The sequence below is a fragment of the Harpia harpyja genome, chromosome Z, assembly GCF_026419915.1.
Source record: "Harpia harpyja isolate bHarHar1 chromosome Z, bHarHar1 primary haplotype, whole genome shotgun sequence".
Lineage (NCBI taxonomy): Eukaryota > Metazoa > Chordata > Aves > Accipitriformes > Accipitridae > Harpia > Harpia harpyja.
In genome coordinates this window covers 7,065,050-7,079,795 of record NC_068969.1, presented here as the reverse complement: position 1 = coordinate 7,079,795, position 14,746 = coordinate 7,065,050, and the positions used below count along the sequence as shown (strand labels likewise).

The following is a 14,746-nucleotide window of genomic DNA, read 5'->3' as shown; positions in this document are numbered from 1 at the left end:
AGTGACTTCAGTCTCATAGACCTCAAAAATTCACCTGGATGATGCTCCAAGCAAGGAGATGTAGGTTGGCCCTGCTCTGAGCAGGAGGTGGGAACAGGTGACATTTGGGGTCCCTTCCAACAAAAATTGGTCGGTAAGTCTAAAAATCATCTTTCTGTGATACGACGCTTAAAAGCTCCAAGATTTGAGCCAGTTACCGAAGGACCAAAGTATGGCTAACTAAAAACCACACACACACACGTATATATGTATGCACAGAATGTAACAGTGAGAAATCTGCTGCAGTTTGAGCTTCCATACAGCGTTGTATCACAAGAGCGTTGAATCTCCTCCAGCAGATTGGCTTTGCTGGGCTTCCCGAATAATGTGTTGCAACCAGACAGGTCCTCCAACATAGCTTTCATAGTACAAGACTGTTGTGATCTGCAGGGTTACTTTGATATAAATTCACATAATTTCCAACATTTAAGACAAGTATTAAAGTTTCCAGTAGCATGCTGTTTTGCTCACTACGTATGGAGTTACAACTGAAGAGTTAAACCAAGCATTAGCACCCAAACTCAGAACTGGATGCAGAATTTCATGTGGCTACTCTCAGACAACTGAAAAATTTTCAGAACATTTGGTTATCAGAAGAACATATGCATCATAAACTTGATCCTGCAATTTCTAACCTTGGAAGAAACTTGTATGCAGGCCAGATTTCAATTTTTAAAAATTCTATTTAGGAAGACTATCAAAAACACTGTTCTGCTTTTTAGTATCAATACTTTTCCCATAACAGTGGGAACCATGTTTGCTATGAGTAACCACATGCACACTTACAATTCCTGAAAATTCAGACCACCATGGAATGACAACTATTGGCGAATTTTATGTTACCTGTGATCTTTTTCATACGTTTGAACTTAGCTCCCTTTCCCACTAAAGCAAAGCTTTTAAGAGGCTTGTCTTGCAGTTTCACTTTATCCCCCCCATTATTTTCTTGGTAGCAGCAAAGAGGGAGTAATAAATTACAGATTTCCCCAAAATAGAATTTTTCTTTTTAAAATTAACTTTGCAAGAAACAACATGCCTAATGAGAACAGGCTAAACCAATGCCTTACAAAAAGGTATACAAGTGTGTAAACGACATATCACTTGATTGCCAAAAGCTTTTGCAACACTTACGAGCTCAGCATCTCCCTATATTCATAGTTTAAAAAAAAAAATAGGAACATGGGATGTGTGTGTGTTTAAAGAGAGGTAATAAACGTGATTGCAAAAAAGACCAAAAGAATCAGTGTTTCTGGCTTGCTGCTCATTTCTCCAGACAAAAAAGAAAATGCACTATGGTCCTGGTAATTCAATTTTTGCCCTACTGCAATTCTTCCTTCTCTTCCTATGCCCCATTAACTACAACTGAGATGCTCAAATACAGGATACCCTGAAAGCCTGATGCTTATCTCCCTACATAAGAACCCCCAAATTCTTCATTATATTTTTGCTTAATGACCTAGACACTCTTGGACACCAATTATACTAAAGCAGAAATTATACTAGACTAGAGCAACTGATGTCCAGCTACATCCAGTGATATAGCTGTACTGGTGAAAGATACCAGGAACCATGGTTTCTTCATGATGAGGAAAGTTATGGAATAACTCACTCAGAGGAAAGTTTTGTTCTAGTCCATGTTAAAGACTGACATACTATGAAGTGCATGAGCTCACCAGCTTTGCTCCCCTTCAAAAAGGATGTTTAAAACTTCTGTAAGACAGAAAACACTATTAGCCATAAAAGTACCCAACCTCTTTTCTTAATTCCACTGCATCCTTGGCCTCACTGGTTCTGTAGAGATATGTGGGTAATTAAGAACTTGTCCATTAAAGACAGTCACCCAGGGAGAAACTTTGTAGAAATGCTGGACACAATAAAGTTTAATGACCCAGCTAGTTAGTTATTCAGGGACATTGTAAGACTAATGATTCAGTGTCTGGACAGCCACGCGGCATCCACAAAACTGCCGATCTTACCCCAATCTCTTCGTTCCAATGGCAGCAGTTAGAATAACATTGTGGGTACAGTTTTTAGGCAGCAAAAACTCTGCAATAGTTAAACGGGTCTGACTGGCAATCTTGTTAGAGCAGAGAACAAGAGGCTTTGTTTTACTGCAAAGTTAAATAAGCTAGTGCCGAGCATCAGCCAAACCCAGCTATCTCACGACCAGGGCTCTTTTGTCTCAACACAGATGACATAAGATGATGGAAAATGATGTGCCAACACTGGATTTCACATAATTTATCAAATGGGCAGCAGTGCTTGCTGGATAAACAGTGGAGAATTAGAGTTACTGGAAGTTACCTCTGTAAAAACATTTACTTCCTACCTGCTTCCACACCCAGCTAAAAACCTGCCTGTAAACTTTGTCCCTACAAAGGTTTTGTGATAGATAAGGGAATGGCTATCACAAAGTGAAGTTCCCCTTCACAGTGCAGGGGAGGAGAGGACAAATCATTATCAGGGGAGAAAAAAAAAAAAAAAAAAAAAAGAATACTGCTACCTGAGCTTTGGAATAAAACAGACCATGTTGCTTCTTCAGGAAGGGCAGCCAAATGCATTACATGAGGTTGGTGAGCTTTTTGTTCTTAACACGTATATTTTTTTAAGCTAAAAAAAAAAATTTCCAAATGCTTAGCTTGTAAAGATTGGCTGGGGGAGACACAAATAAGTCATATTACCTGTTGCATACAATTCAGTCTAAGACAATTTCACAAAGGCTGATCTCATGTATCCTGGTAGCACATGATAGTGTGGTTCTGACAGAAGCATTAACTTGGGTGTCAATAAAGGAAACAAATGTGTCTTGGTAGAGCGTGCAGCCCAGACATACCTCATCAATAGCCATTGCAATTGAGCTTTTTTCCTTTTTTTTTTTTAAAGGTAAAGCTTACTTTTAAAATAGCTAAACTAACTTAGCAGACAAAGAATTAGACACAAGTTCTCACTCTCAATTGCTAACCTATTTGCTATCTCCCCAGAGAGACCAGCACTTTAGAGCAGTCAGAAAGTGCATGTAATATGCACTATGTAAACAGAAGTATTCAGCCCTTTACTTCCTGAAAGGCATGCCAATGCTAGAGCAATACTAAAAATAAAGGGTTGCAATTAACTGCTTTAAGAACTCTAAAGTAAACAGCACAAATAGCTCAGGAAGTATTTATCCAAATATTAAAGTTATGAGACAAGATTTGATCTTAGAGACAGGCATTTGTTATCTCTGCATTTAACATATGTAGCACTGTTTGGTCAAGGTGCTCTATTTGAAAGATCACAATAAATCACAGTTTCCCAGCACTTTCAGAGACAGAAGCATATGCTACTCTGTTTCTTCGACAGGTATGAGATAGTCAAAGCAAAGCAAATCTAAGCTTCCAGTACTAAAAGTGCATGTAACATTGGCTTTAGAAGTTTAATACACAGCCCTCTTGAAACACATTTATACTCTGAACCAGGTGTTATTACCCAACTACCCAAAAAAAAAAGGTAGGTTGCTAGAGAAACAGACATACCATTCTTATACACCTAGTGAAAGCTGAAAAACAGTCTGCTGTGTTCAAGTGTATTTTTTTTTTTTTGCTGTTAAAACCAAGAACCATTTGGGAAACATGAATTATTTAGTTCAAAACAAAGAGAATCAATCCATATTAATGTGCACTAAGCAGCAATTTACGATTCACAACACCATTTTCACGTACAGCATTCACAAGATCACTCAATAATACATGAAGCTTTCCTAACATTATTAGTATGACAACAGATATCAATGAACTTTAAGTCATTCAAGCCGGTTGTTTTAAACCAGCTCTTGGGAACTGACAGAACTGCCAAAGCACAGCTACAAACTCACTCATCATTCATTAAAATATTAATTAAGCCAGTAACTTAGCAGTTTTAAAAGCAGAAAGCAAACCCGAAATATAAGTTCAGATATACACAAAAAGAATGTAGAAGGAAAACTGTGTTTCCATTTGTAGAAAATAATAAACAGCAAATATATTAAATCAAGGAGGCCAAAGGTAGATGTACACTATATTTTTAGAGTCCATTTAAATTCTAAATAGCTTTGCTTACCAGATTCGTTCTTCCTAGGCTGCTGAATCTATCGAAGCACTGAATTGCAAGCAAGACACATTTCGCATAACACCAACTGTTTTAAAAAGAACAAGAGATACACAACCTACTTTCATACATTCTCTTTACACATGATCAAACATCATGAAAGGAGAGTCAGCAGCCAATTATGCAGACTTCTTTGATATAACGTATCTAACAACTAGGTATTCACCACATAAACTAAATTTCTGAAATCAAGATGAAAACACGTAATAATATCCATGTGCATGAGCATTCTTTTTAACGATAAAGCTTCATACCTCTTAACATTTGTGTAAGCTTCACAAAAGCTTCAAAACACCAAAACCTAATGCCAGCACTAAAAACATACTGCCATAAGAAAGCTTAAGTTTTTAAGATCAGATGGAGGAGGGTGAGGTTCCCACCCCCCATTTAATTTTAAAGTTTCTTAGACTATTTTATCTTCTAACATCACAATTACCTTGCAAAGAAAGCACTAAAACCCTATGCATATAAAACAACATACACTGCTAGTCACACCATCAGCCTCAAAACAAGAAAGGTATGCTGGAAGATGTTGCATAGTAGCTTTTCCAGCACGAGAAAGAAGTAAGAGCAATTATTCTAAAAAGGAATTAAAATTTTAGAGCATATCATCTTAAAAAATTCTTAGAGCCAGAGGATATATGTTGTTAGTTGTGAATAGTTGTTTGTAATTTTAAAGTATTTTTTGTTCCGGGGGGGGGAATCTGTATTTTTGACAAATGGAAAAAAAATAACTAGAGTGGAAAAACAAAAAGCAAGCAAAGGTTGTTTCTGTAAGTACTCATTCAAGGTGACTGGCTCGCCTGTCCAAAATTGGTAAGATGAGCCCTGTAAAACAGTATTTGGCCAAGTTCTGAGCATTCAAGCCCAGGACAATGATTTCGTAAGTTTTACCCGTTACCAAACTGATGTCAGTCCTATAAAACTTACTGTTACATTTGAAACTCTTAAAAATTCAGGAACCCCTCTCCCTAGTTGACTTCTCAACAACAGTTTCTAGTTACTTCCATTGGTTCACCTCTTTCAACAGTGACAGTGGAGCACAGCAATGGAGAGACCTCTCAAACAGAAGAAGTATACAAATGAACTTCTTGTCACACATCTTCATGTCCTGAGCACCTTGCAGCCTACAGGCCAGCTGCTTCCCAAGTCCTCCTAAGCTCTATTTAATGCCCATCAACAAGATGAAACAAGGAAACATAATACTGTGTTCCTCTCCTCTCAAGTGAGCCAACACATATTAATCACTACAAGAGAAGGAATGATTGGTCTTAGAATCTGGGATAGTCAAAAATGTGACAGAAGTTAGGATGACCAAAGTCAAAACATTTCAAATTACAAAAACATTTGATTATTAAAAAAAAAAAAGCAACATCTAGAGAAAAAAAAAATTATGAACAATAGAAAAAACAAGTTTAGTATCTTCCTTGGGATGACTTTTCCCTACGCTAGCTTAGCATGCCTGTGAACTAACTTACACCTGCAGCTATGAATCTAAACCATGAATGCAAGCTATAAGGAATTTGAACTGTGAATCCATTTTATCACATTTTCATCCTCAACATTCATTACATATGACAACATATGTACGAGGTTATGACAATGAATATATATAAAATGTGTGATTCGGAGTCAGTGGTAGAAAAACAGGTCTTCAGTACCTTCAGCAACAGTGTGAATAAGTTTAATTATTCCTAATTAAACCCTAAAACCTCATCCCTGTACCACATGACCTGCAAAGGCAGTCTCATGCAAGCTCCAAGCTTATATTCAGTCTGACAGCGAGATTTAAGTTTCGCAGGGAATACATTTTGCTGTGATCAAGAAATCTTTGAGAATGCGAAGCATTTCCTACCAGCAGGCATGAGAAAGCAGACCTGATTTTCCATTTCATCAACAAAATCCACACAGATAAGACCTTGTTAAATACCAGTTTAAGAATGTAAAATTCATTAACCATTAAATTAATATCACTGCAGAATGCAAAAAGGCGCACTGTGTATTTATACAAATCGGCTCCTTACAAATTTAATTATAAAACACTAGTCAAGAACACATTCATTATGCAGTTTACAGTTAAACAACAGTCTAGCTAACAGTCCAGAAGTGAGTTCTAATTAAACACAGCTTCAGAGTCTCTGGATAATTTATCATTTTAATAGTTTACAAATGTCAACATAACTTATCCTTTTTCCTAAACATTTCATAATGTGAATGACATGCGTAATTATACTTAGAACAATCTTATTATCTGGAGTACAATTATATCCAGCAATCAGCTGAGTAATAAGAAAATGTAATATGTTCTGAGCCAACAAGACAAAGAAGGGCATCAGACAACTGTTAATGAAAAGTGCAACTTGATTACAGATTATTTCTCTAAATTGATACCTTTTTTTTCCCCCTTAACTTTTACTGGCATGGTATTTCAAGAATAGTTGCTGCATTTAGTGATGCTAAAATATTAATGACCTGACACGATCAGGACATTAAGCCACCCAATAAAGCGCTATTACAATCTATAACCAACAAAGAATCAGACATCTTGCAAGCAGTTTCAATTATGGAAGGAAATGTAGTTTAAGCAGGACTAAACATTATGGAAACATGTTTTTCCTATTGTCAGTAAATGCAAAGACACACACCTAACTACGCTACAAAACAAGATTGGTCTTCTGTTTTCAAAATAGAAAACAATTTCAAAATTGTTATTCCTAAATTCATTTCAAATTCACTTAAAAAAAGGTCAGCTGAGCAGTTCACAACACTATAACAACTTGGTTTTGTACAACATGAAATTTATCAGCAAGATTTGTCTTTTTGTGGAGAGCTCGCAATGGACAGGACTTATCCCAACTAGGTATTTCATACATTAAAGAGTACTACAACATTAGCATGGTAAAAGAAAGCAATTTTACTTAGCTAATTTACCCATGTGGTTGCATTTTTTTTTCTGCTACAGCTCGTAGCGCATCTCTCATTCTTGTCTCAAAGACGGATAAGGACGTCACAGAGACTCTGAAAGGACTGATGATTTATTTAAAACAAACAAGAAGCAGCCATGTAACACAGATGCAAGCGATACCTCACCATCCGGGGACAGCAAAACTCTTGATAATTGTCAGGCATAATTTACTTGGCCATGACCAGAGTGACCTCACAGGGCTTTTCCGAGTCCTGCAGCCACAAGCAGACACTTAACCTGCAGAATAACAGCTGCTATACCCCAGTAAGATACTGATCATTACTAAGTACCATGGATTTGGCCCGAAGGAGCAAGAGGATAAAACACCTCCTTCCTACTACCATCACCCCATCCTGTTTCCTTCTCGGCCTCCAGCCAGACGGGAGGGGATTGCATCACCCCTTCACGTCAGCCAGCCAGTCAGCCGAACCTGCAGCCTGGCCGTCAAGTAAGACTATTACTTACTTGACATAAGCAGCACTTGACTAAAACCCGACCCTGAATCCCAGGGAAGGCTCCCCGGGCGAGGCAGGGGAGGCTGGAGGAGGGAGGTTTGCCCGCCCGCCCCCTCTGCCCGCCGGCAGGCGCGGCGGAGCTGTCCAGGGTCCTGCCCCGGGTCCTGCCCGCGGTCCTGCGGGGGGTCCTGCCCGGGGGGCCTCGCAGCCCACCGACCCGCTTCCTTTGCGATGAGGAAGTCCTGCTGCTTCCACGTTCTGGAATTTTTTTTACCCCCTCCTGTCTTAAAATTTACTCTCCCTTCGCTCCCTGCCCAACTTTCGCTTTTTAACGTAGCGCAGTCGCGTATCTTACTAGCCTTCCTTTACCCTAAGGGGGATTCATCCCCATTGCCGTGATACCTGGAAGTGGTCCTTAAAGTCATCTCAGACTGCCTAATAGTAGAAAATCCCCGAATACACATTGGAATCCAAGTTCTGCATGTATCTGGCAATTCTCCAGGAACTTGCACCTGTGAAGAGTTCTAGGAAAAAGAATATTTGCATTCTACAAAGGGTGGTCCACTGTGTAAGTGCAATACTGTTCACATTTTCATAAATATGAAATATCCGATTTGTGACTTGAAACTTCTGTATGAGACAAGCTTTCAAATCAGTCGCACAACGAACATTTCCGAGGCGGTCCTCAGCAATTCAAGTGCACATGTCCTGCATCACTCAAGAGTGAATACGTACAAGGATGGGATATTATCAACTCAGAATTTGCCTTTATTAATAAAACACCACCTCACTAGCAGGCCACTGCCCCTACACCTTAGGAAACTGCCATGTAGAACAAACTTGTTACTGTTACTCAGAAGCCTGCATTTCACTGCTGATGTTACAGCATATCAAAGTCAACTCCCCACCGTTTTCTCATTTTTCAAATCTGCTCAAGTAGAAAGAAAATTGCTGTGGAAAACAACTGAAAATCATATGCTTTAGTTCTTTTGTATCTAATAGCTTTATAATATCTAAAAGCTGACTTTTTTTTTTTTTTTGAAAGGCCACTGAAATGACTTAATTTCTTAAGTCCCTGCTCCCTACAGCATTATTCCCCGTAATAATACTCCCTTACCTTGACAAAAATATGAAATCATTCCTCTGAAAAGCATATTTTTGCTAAAGCATTTTGAATTCTACTAAACAGCCTGCTAAGATAGCTTATTATAGAAAGAAGCATTCATGGCTTATCAGGTGGGAAAATCTTGCTGTAAAGTAAATGGACTTTAAGTATGCAGTTTTTAAGGTACTTCCTTTACGACAGTGTAAGCAAAGAGAGGACCTTAAAAAATAGAAACAATTCTTATAAAAGATACCTTTTTTTTTTTAGCTGTGATCCTCAACGGCAAACCTACCTACTCACTTATCCACCAGTGGCACCTGTACCCAGTAATTTCACTTTTGTTAACAGAGAAGCTTTTACCCTTCTCAGTGTGACTACAGACACCAACTGCAATAAAGCCGTAAAAAAGCAAGTCCCACACGCTTTTGTCTCCTTTACGGCATGTATGTATGTATGTATTCTCCACAGATGGACACAAACCTTCTACCTGCAGAGGATCAAATGACTGTTCTATTTCAATAATTCATCAAAACGTCTCATCTAATTTCTTAGCTGTTCTTAGGTATCCCAAAACAAACATAGCCACACTCTGATAAGGTATCTATATTCTGACAAACAAGTTTAGTAAATAAACTACATATTCAAGATGAAGTACTCGAAAGAGTTTGTGTCAGATAGGGTAAAGGGATTGGCAGTGGGTCCCCCCCCCCATACCCTTCTGCAAGTTTGGCTAATAAAAACTGTATTATTTACAACTATGCCTACATTGTACACATGTGGGAATACTGTGCTAACACCACTCTCTAATCATTCATTACCAATAAAAGCCTAACCAGAGAATGCTCAGAAGGTGCTTGGGATTACTGACAAAACACATTATATTACACAAAAATATTTCAAACCAGTTTTGTGGCATCAGTGCTAAAACCCATAACTATTGCACCAAAAAAACCCCAAGCACCTAAAAAGCAAACCCGTCATTTTAAATCAAGATCCCCATGAAAAAAGATACAAGCATTACAATGGCAAACTTTGAAAAAATATTATCTTTGGCTTACTGACCTGAAGCGTAAACACACATCTCTCCCATCCAGGGAAACCCATTAAGACTTCCTGTTATGAAGTAGCTTAGCTTAAATAAACTAGGGTGGAAAATAATGCATACTTAAGCAGGACGGACAAGAGCAAAATTAAGCAACAGACTTAAAAAAGAACAGGCTAACAGACTTGAGAATTAGCAGTGAGAATCCAAAAGGGCTGCCAGTCCAAGCAGATTTGCAAAAAAAGAGGTAGTTTTTAATCAATTAGTTCCCTTTGATAGGGAGTTAGAGCCTGCAGTTAGGAGAGAAGCAACAGAAGTCATCCAGCCCGACTTCAGCACGACTTTCGACGTACTAGAACATCTGTAGCGTCTGGGTGAAACTGTTTCAACGTGCCTCTCGCAGCAGAGAGCTGAACTCAGAGCGGTGAAATATTAATCCACGATGACTAAAGACAACACACTGGTGGGCTCCGACAGCATTAGGTATACTCACTACTGATTCAGACAGCAGAAGAGGACCTCTCTTCTCTGGTCTGTGGACAACACTACATGGAGAGCGGGAGGAGAGGATTTGGGGGGGCCTTGAGTGACTTACAGCAATAAAAACAAATGCAAACTTCTACCCTTCGGTGAAGGGGGTCACGGAGTCTCCTGTGTAAGTCCAGCATAGATGATAACTAGCTAAACTATCTTCTATGGGAAAAAGATCAGGGGTTTACAACAGGTTGTATATTTCAATCTGAAGATAATAGAACAAAGTCGATCCTTTAACAGGCTACTGTGAGGTAAGACAGTAAGCGAAACCGTTCTTCAGTCCCTTTGCAACAGAACAAAGAGGCAAGAGCTATAAAGAAAAGGAAACTTCTGATTTATTTTCAAATGATCATTTTGTCAGCTCTAAGTGAGAAATTCTCTGTCTCTGTCACTTCTTGGTTGTGTTAAATTAGTAGTGAGGGGACACACAAGGGAGGCTGATAATATGATTGGGGTAAAAACCTTTCTTTGAGGTATTAGAAAATATTTGAAAATATTTGAAGTATTAGAAAATAGTTGCAGCAATCAGTGACTCCGTCAGAGAGTCACCGCATCTTCACCAAATTACAAACTTGACATTTAACCACATTTTAGCCCTTAAAAGATGAAGTTCAACTGATGTCGTTGGCACGTCAGTTGATAGCATAACTTTAAAGCAATTGGGTAGGTGCACACACAAGAAAGTGGCAAACTGCAGTGTCAGATCTTAAACAATTTTGCTTTAAGAATACTCCTTCAGTCATTTGTAGATGAACATTTACTAATGAGGCACAGAAAAGGTCAGCCTCCTCTTACAGCTAATTACTACGACCAGAAAAAAAAAAATTCTTTGTTCCACTGAACACAAGCATGGTAAGATTTATCTAGAAAAGGGCAAGTCTGGGTCAGCCTTTTGATCTAGCCACTTACCAAAAATTCTTATTCTTTACATGTCAAATCAAATATTTTTCAAAGGAAAACAGCCTCTGTGCATAAAGAGCAATTGTACAATATATTTCTGTTGCCGTTACTTTAATTTCTTTTTCTACAGAGGGTTCTGCACCATTAATCGCTAGCAAAGTATTACAGTATCTCCTTCTAGGGTTCCCTTTTGAGGAGAAAAAAAAAAAAAGAAAAAAAAAAGGCAAGCAACCTGCCCTTTGTAAGTTAAATTTAAATATCAGTCAGTCACGTGTCTTCAGTTCTCTGACTTTTTACGGAGGAGAGCTGGGGAAGTGATACAGCCACACATGGAGAATTAATGCTGTTCAAAAGGGAGGCCAACCTCTGACCTGACAGCAGTGCCACTTCCCAAGCAGTCCCTGCCTACAGCCACTTGTTTCTCCCTCAGCACTACCTCCTCTGTTGTGCCGGATAGCTACAGGACCAGAGCACAGAAATACTCCAGCTTAAAAATAACCACGTCTCCCTGTTTATTTTTCTTACGGTATCGGTTCTGTGATCCAGCTCCAGAAGTTGTGTCACCTCTTCTGCCACAGCAGCTCAGGGACAGGAACAACTGTGTAGGTGCTGAGGCGACTGCTGAGGAGAGGTCACGCTCTCCCTCCCATTCTCGGCCACAAGTTCCTGCTTCTCTGTCACATGGATCACAAAAAGTCCTACTTGTTGAGGCAACTTTTAAAGGTTTTGGAACAACATACCAGATGTTTTGCATATAATATCAAAAGGATAGACACATTCAGCAAAACTAGCAGACAGAACAGAACCATCCCTTCCAGCATAGCACAGCATTAACTGAGGGAGAACTGCTCTTTTACCAGTGTAACTGGTCCACGCAGTGGGGCCAGCTTCTCCTCCTGCTAGAGGGGAGAGGCCCAAAATAAAGTGGAAGAGAATGTGGCTGTCAAAACTGGGACGAACATACCTATCCTCCTCTTTTTAAATGTAAGCAGTAGTAAGCATGACAAGTTGCAACTTTTTTGCTCTAATCTCCTTTGGAAACAGACTCCTTTTCTCACCACTACCATTGCGAGGACTGGCTACCTTCCTTTCACTCCCTTCTTCCACAGTTGCAAACACTTCATTGATAACGTAATAGTTCGTGGTTTAAAAATATCTAACCAGAGTGAAGTTAGGAAGTACAGCTAACAACTAGGCTTTCGTTTTCCTAGTACATACTTTTTGTATTCACTTGTTCTTATCTTCACTGAGTATTCCAGTGTTACTGTAAAATGCATAAAGATAAGTGACACCATTTCCAGAAAAAAGATACTATCCTGGCAAAAAAACATGTGTAACTCTTCATCTTTTGAAGCACAATCCATAAGAATTATCTATTTGTATCTCTTAATTCCAAAACCAACAGTGTGTACACATCATTGTGAGGTACTTTTGTTCGGAAACTGCTAAAACTCCTCATTACGAGGATGCTCCGACTGACCAAATGTTACACCAGTGGCTACTGTTGTCATTCAGTAACATAATGATGACTGCTACATGCATAGCTTTTATAAGAGCAATGCAATTTTTAACCGTGACTGAAACACTGAAGTATGAAAATGTAGCACGTTAGCAAATTTTTGACTTAACCATAATTGTATGACGCTAGCATGAAAGGTTATTGGTTCAATTCTAAGGTAAACAGGATCTTGGTCTTTAGATCAAACTGTAAAATGCTTGTAGCTGATGTTCCCTTTTCCCTCCCCCACATTTCATTAACACCAACTTCATGGTCAGCCGAGTAACAGCGCTGGGCTTCTTTTTCACTCCTCAGCTGAAAAGACACTAACTACAGTATGAGCGGGGTGGCGGCTGGCGGGCCAGAGAGAAAAATCTACCAGTACTGTTCTGTTCCACATTGTTGTTCCCTCAGAGCAGGCAGGGCTGGGGTCACTACAGCCTTCAGGCTTTCTTGCCTTTCTGCCAAACTCAAACGAGCAGCATAACAGGTTACTGCTCATCAGCTGAGCCGCTGTAAACAGCCACATGAGCTCACCGGCGGCTCCAACTCCAAGGTATAGCGTACACTCTAAGCAAGCGCAGCATAGCGTGTTGCGATTTAAAGAAGCGTGCCTCACTTTGCTGTTGATGACATGACAAAGTACACCTGCAGTGAAATTGATAGTGCCTCACCTTTTTCTTTTGCGTATTCTAAGCCCGAGTGACTCCGCACACACCACCACATCTTGCCGGTCCTATTCAAAGCAGAATACGTGCCCGCCCCCGAAGCGATAAACCGTATCAGCACGGGCGCAAGCATTAGGGAAGCAAATTTCAAAAAGTGCATTTGCTTGAAGCACTTGAAGCGCAGTCTCTCGGAAACAACGCCGTTCACCCCGAAGGTCTGCCTTCGAAGCCCGTCAGCCGTTCCCTCAGGCGGCACGGCGGGTGCTGGCGCCCGGCTCCAGCCCCGCGGGGGGCTCGGGACCCCGCCGGGGGGAGCGCGGGCAACTGCGGAGAGGCCTCCCCGGGCTGCCGGGCCGAGTCCCGCAGCCTCACCTCACGGCCCCGCTCCAGCTCCCCGGGCACCAACAAAGCCCCCGGCCGCGGCTGCGCTTCCCTGAGGCCGCCGCGGCCCTTCAGGGCCCGGGACAGCACGGCGCTCCTCCCGGGACGGCCTCGGGACGCAGCGGCGAGGTCCCGGCACCATTAACCGAGCCCGAGCTCCCCCCCCCCCCCCCCACCCCGAGGAGGAAGGGACCCGGCCAGCCGCGGCCCGCCGCCGCTCGCTCGCCGCCGCCAGGCCGCGCGGAGCCGGGGAGGCCCGGAGGCCGCGGCCCGCCCCCTCCGCCACTCACGCATGAGGGTGCTGAAGGCCACGACGCCCAGGAGCCCCTGCAGGAAGATGCCGAAGCTGTCCATGAGGGCCCCGTTCTCGCAGCCGCGGTCTCCCGGCCCCGCCGCCGCCCCCCCGCCCGGTTGCGGGGGGCTGTCGGTGAGGCCGAGGCTGCCGTTGGGCGGCGGCGCCCCCATGGCGAGGCCCGGCCAGCGCCCGCCTCAGCGGCGCATGGCGGCAGCGGCGGCGGCGACGACGACGTCGCGACCGGCGGGCGAGGCCGCGCCCCCCCCGCCCCGCTTCCTGCGCCCAGTCGCCCGCCCCGCCGCGTCACCGGCCGCGCCGCTCTCTCCCATTGGCCGAGCCCCGGAGCCGCCCGCTCCGCCCCCGCTCCGCCCCGCCCCCTCCGCTGCCGTTTCTGCCTCCGCCGGAGGAGCGGGGTGGCGGCCGGCGGGCCAGAGCGGGTCAGCCCGCACCGGGGGGGGGGGGGGCAGCGGGCAGGTCTCGGCCGGAGAAGGACGGGAGGTGAGGGGGCCGGCTTCCGCCCCCCCGCCAAGGGATAAACCGACACAGACCCCAAACCGAACGCTCCAGCCGGCAATGCCGCCCGAAGAGGGTCCCCGTCCCCCCCGCCGCCCCGCGCCCCTTTGTGTGAGGAGGGAGAGGAGAGCTGCCGCGGGCTTCACCCGCAGCCCCGGCTTCGGTGCCGTTAACGCTCCCCGAGCCTTCCCGCTGCTGCCGGGCAGCCGCCACCCGCGGTTTGGCTCCA

At 42.7% G+C, this 14,746-nt stretch overlaps 1 protein-coding gene across 2 annotated transcripts in view; it reads right to left on the bottom strand.

The window, feature by feature from the left end:
* The window catches only part of STIMATE (STIM activating enhancer), a 37,981-nt gene extending 23,718 nt beyond the window's left edge, over nt 1-14,263 (bottom strand). For both annotated transcript variants that reach the window (XM_052777442.1, XM_052777443.1), the window contains exon 1: nt 14,000-14,263. In XM_052777442.1, coding sequence (XP_052633402.1) covers nt 14,000-14,174 — 175 coding nt within the window. In that variant the 5' untranslated portion in view covers nt 14,175-14,263. The remainder of the gene's footprint in view (nt 1-13,999) is intronic.
* Nucleotides 14,264-14,746: the final 483 nt, after the last annotated feature.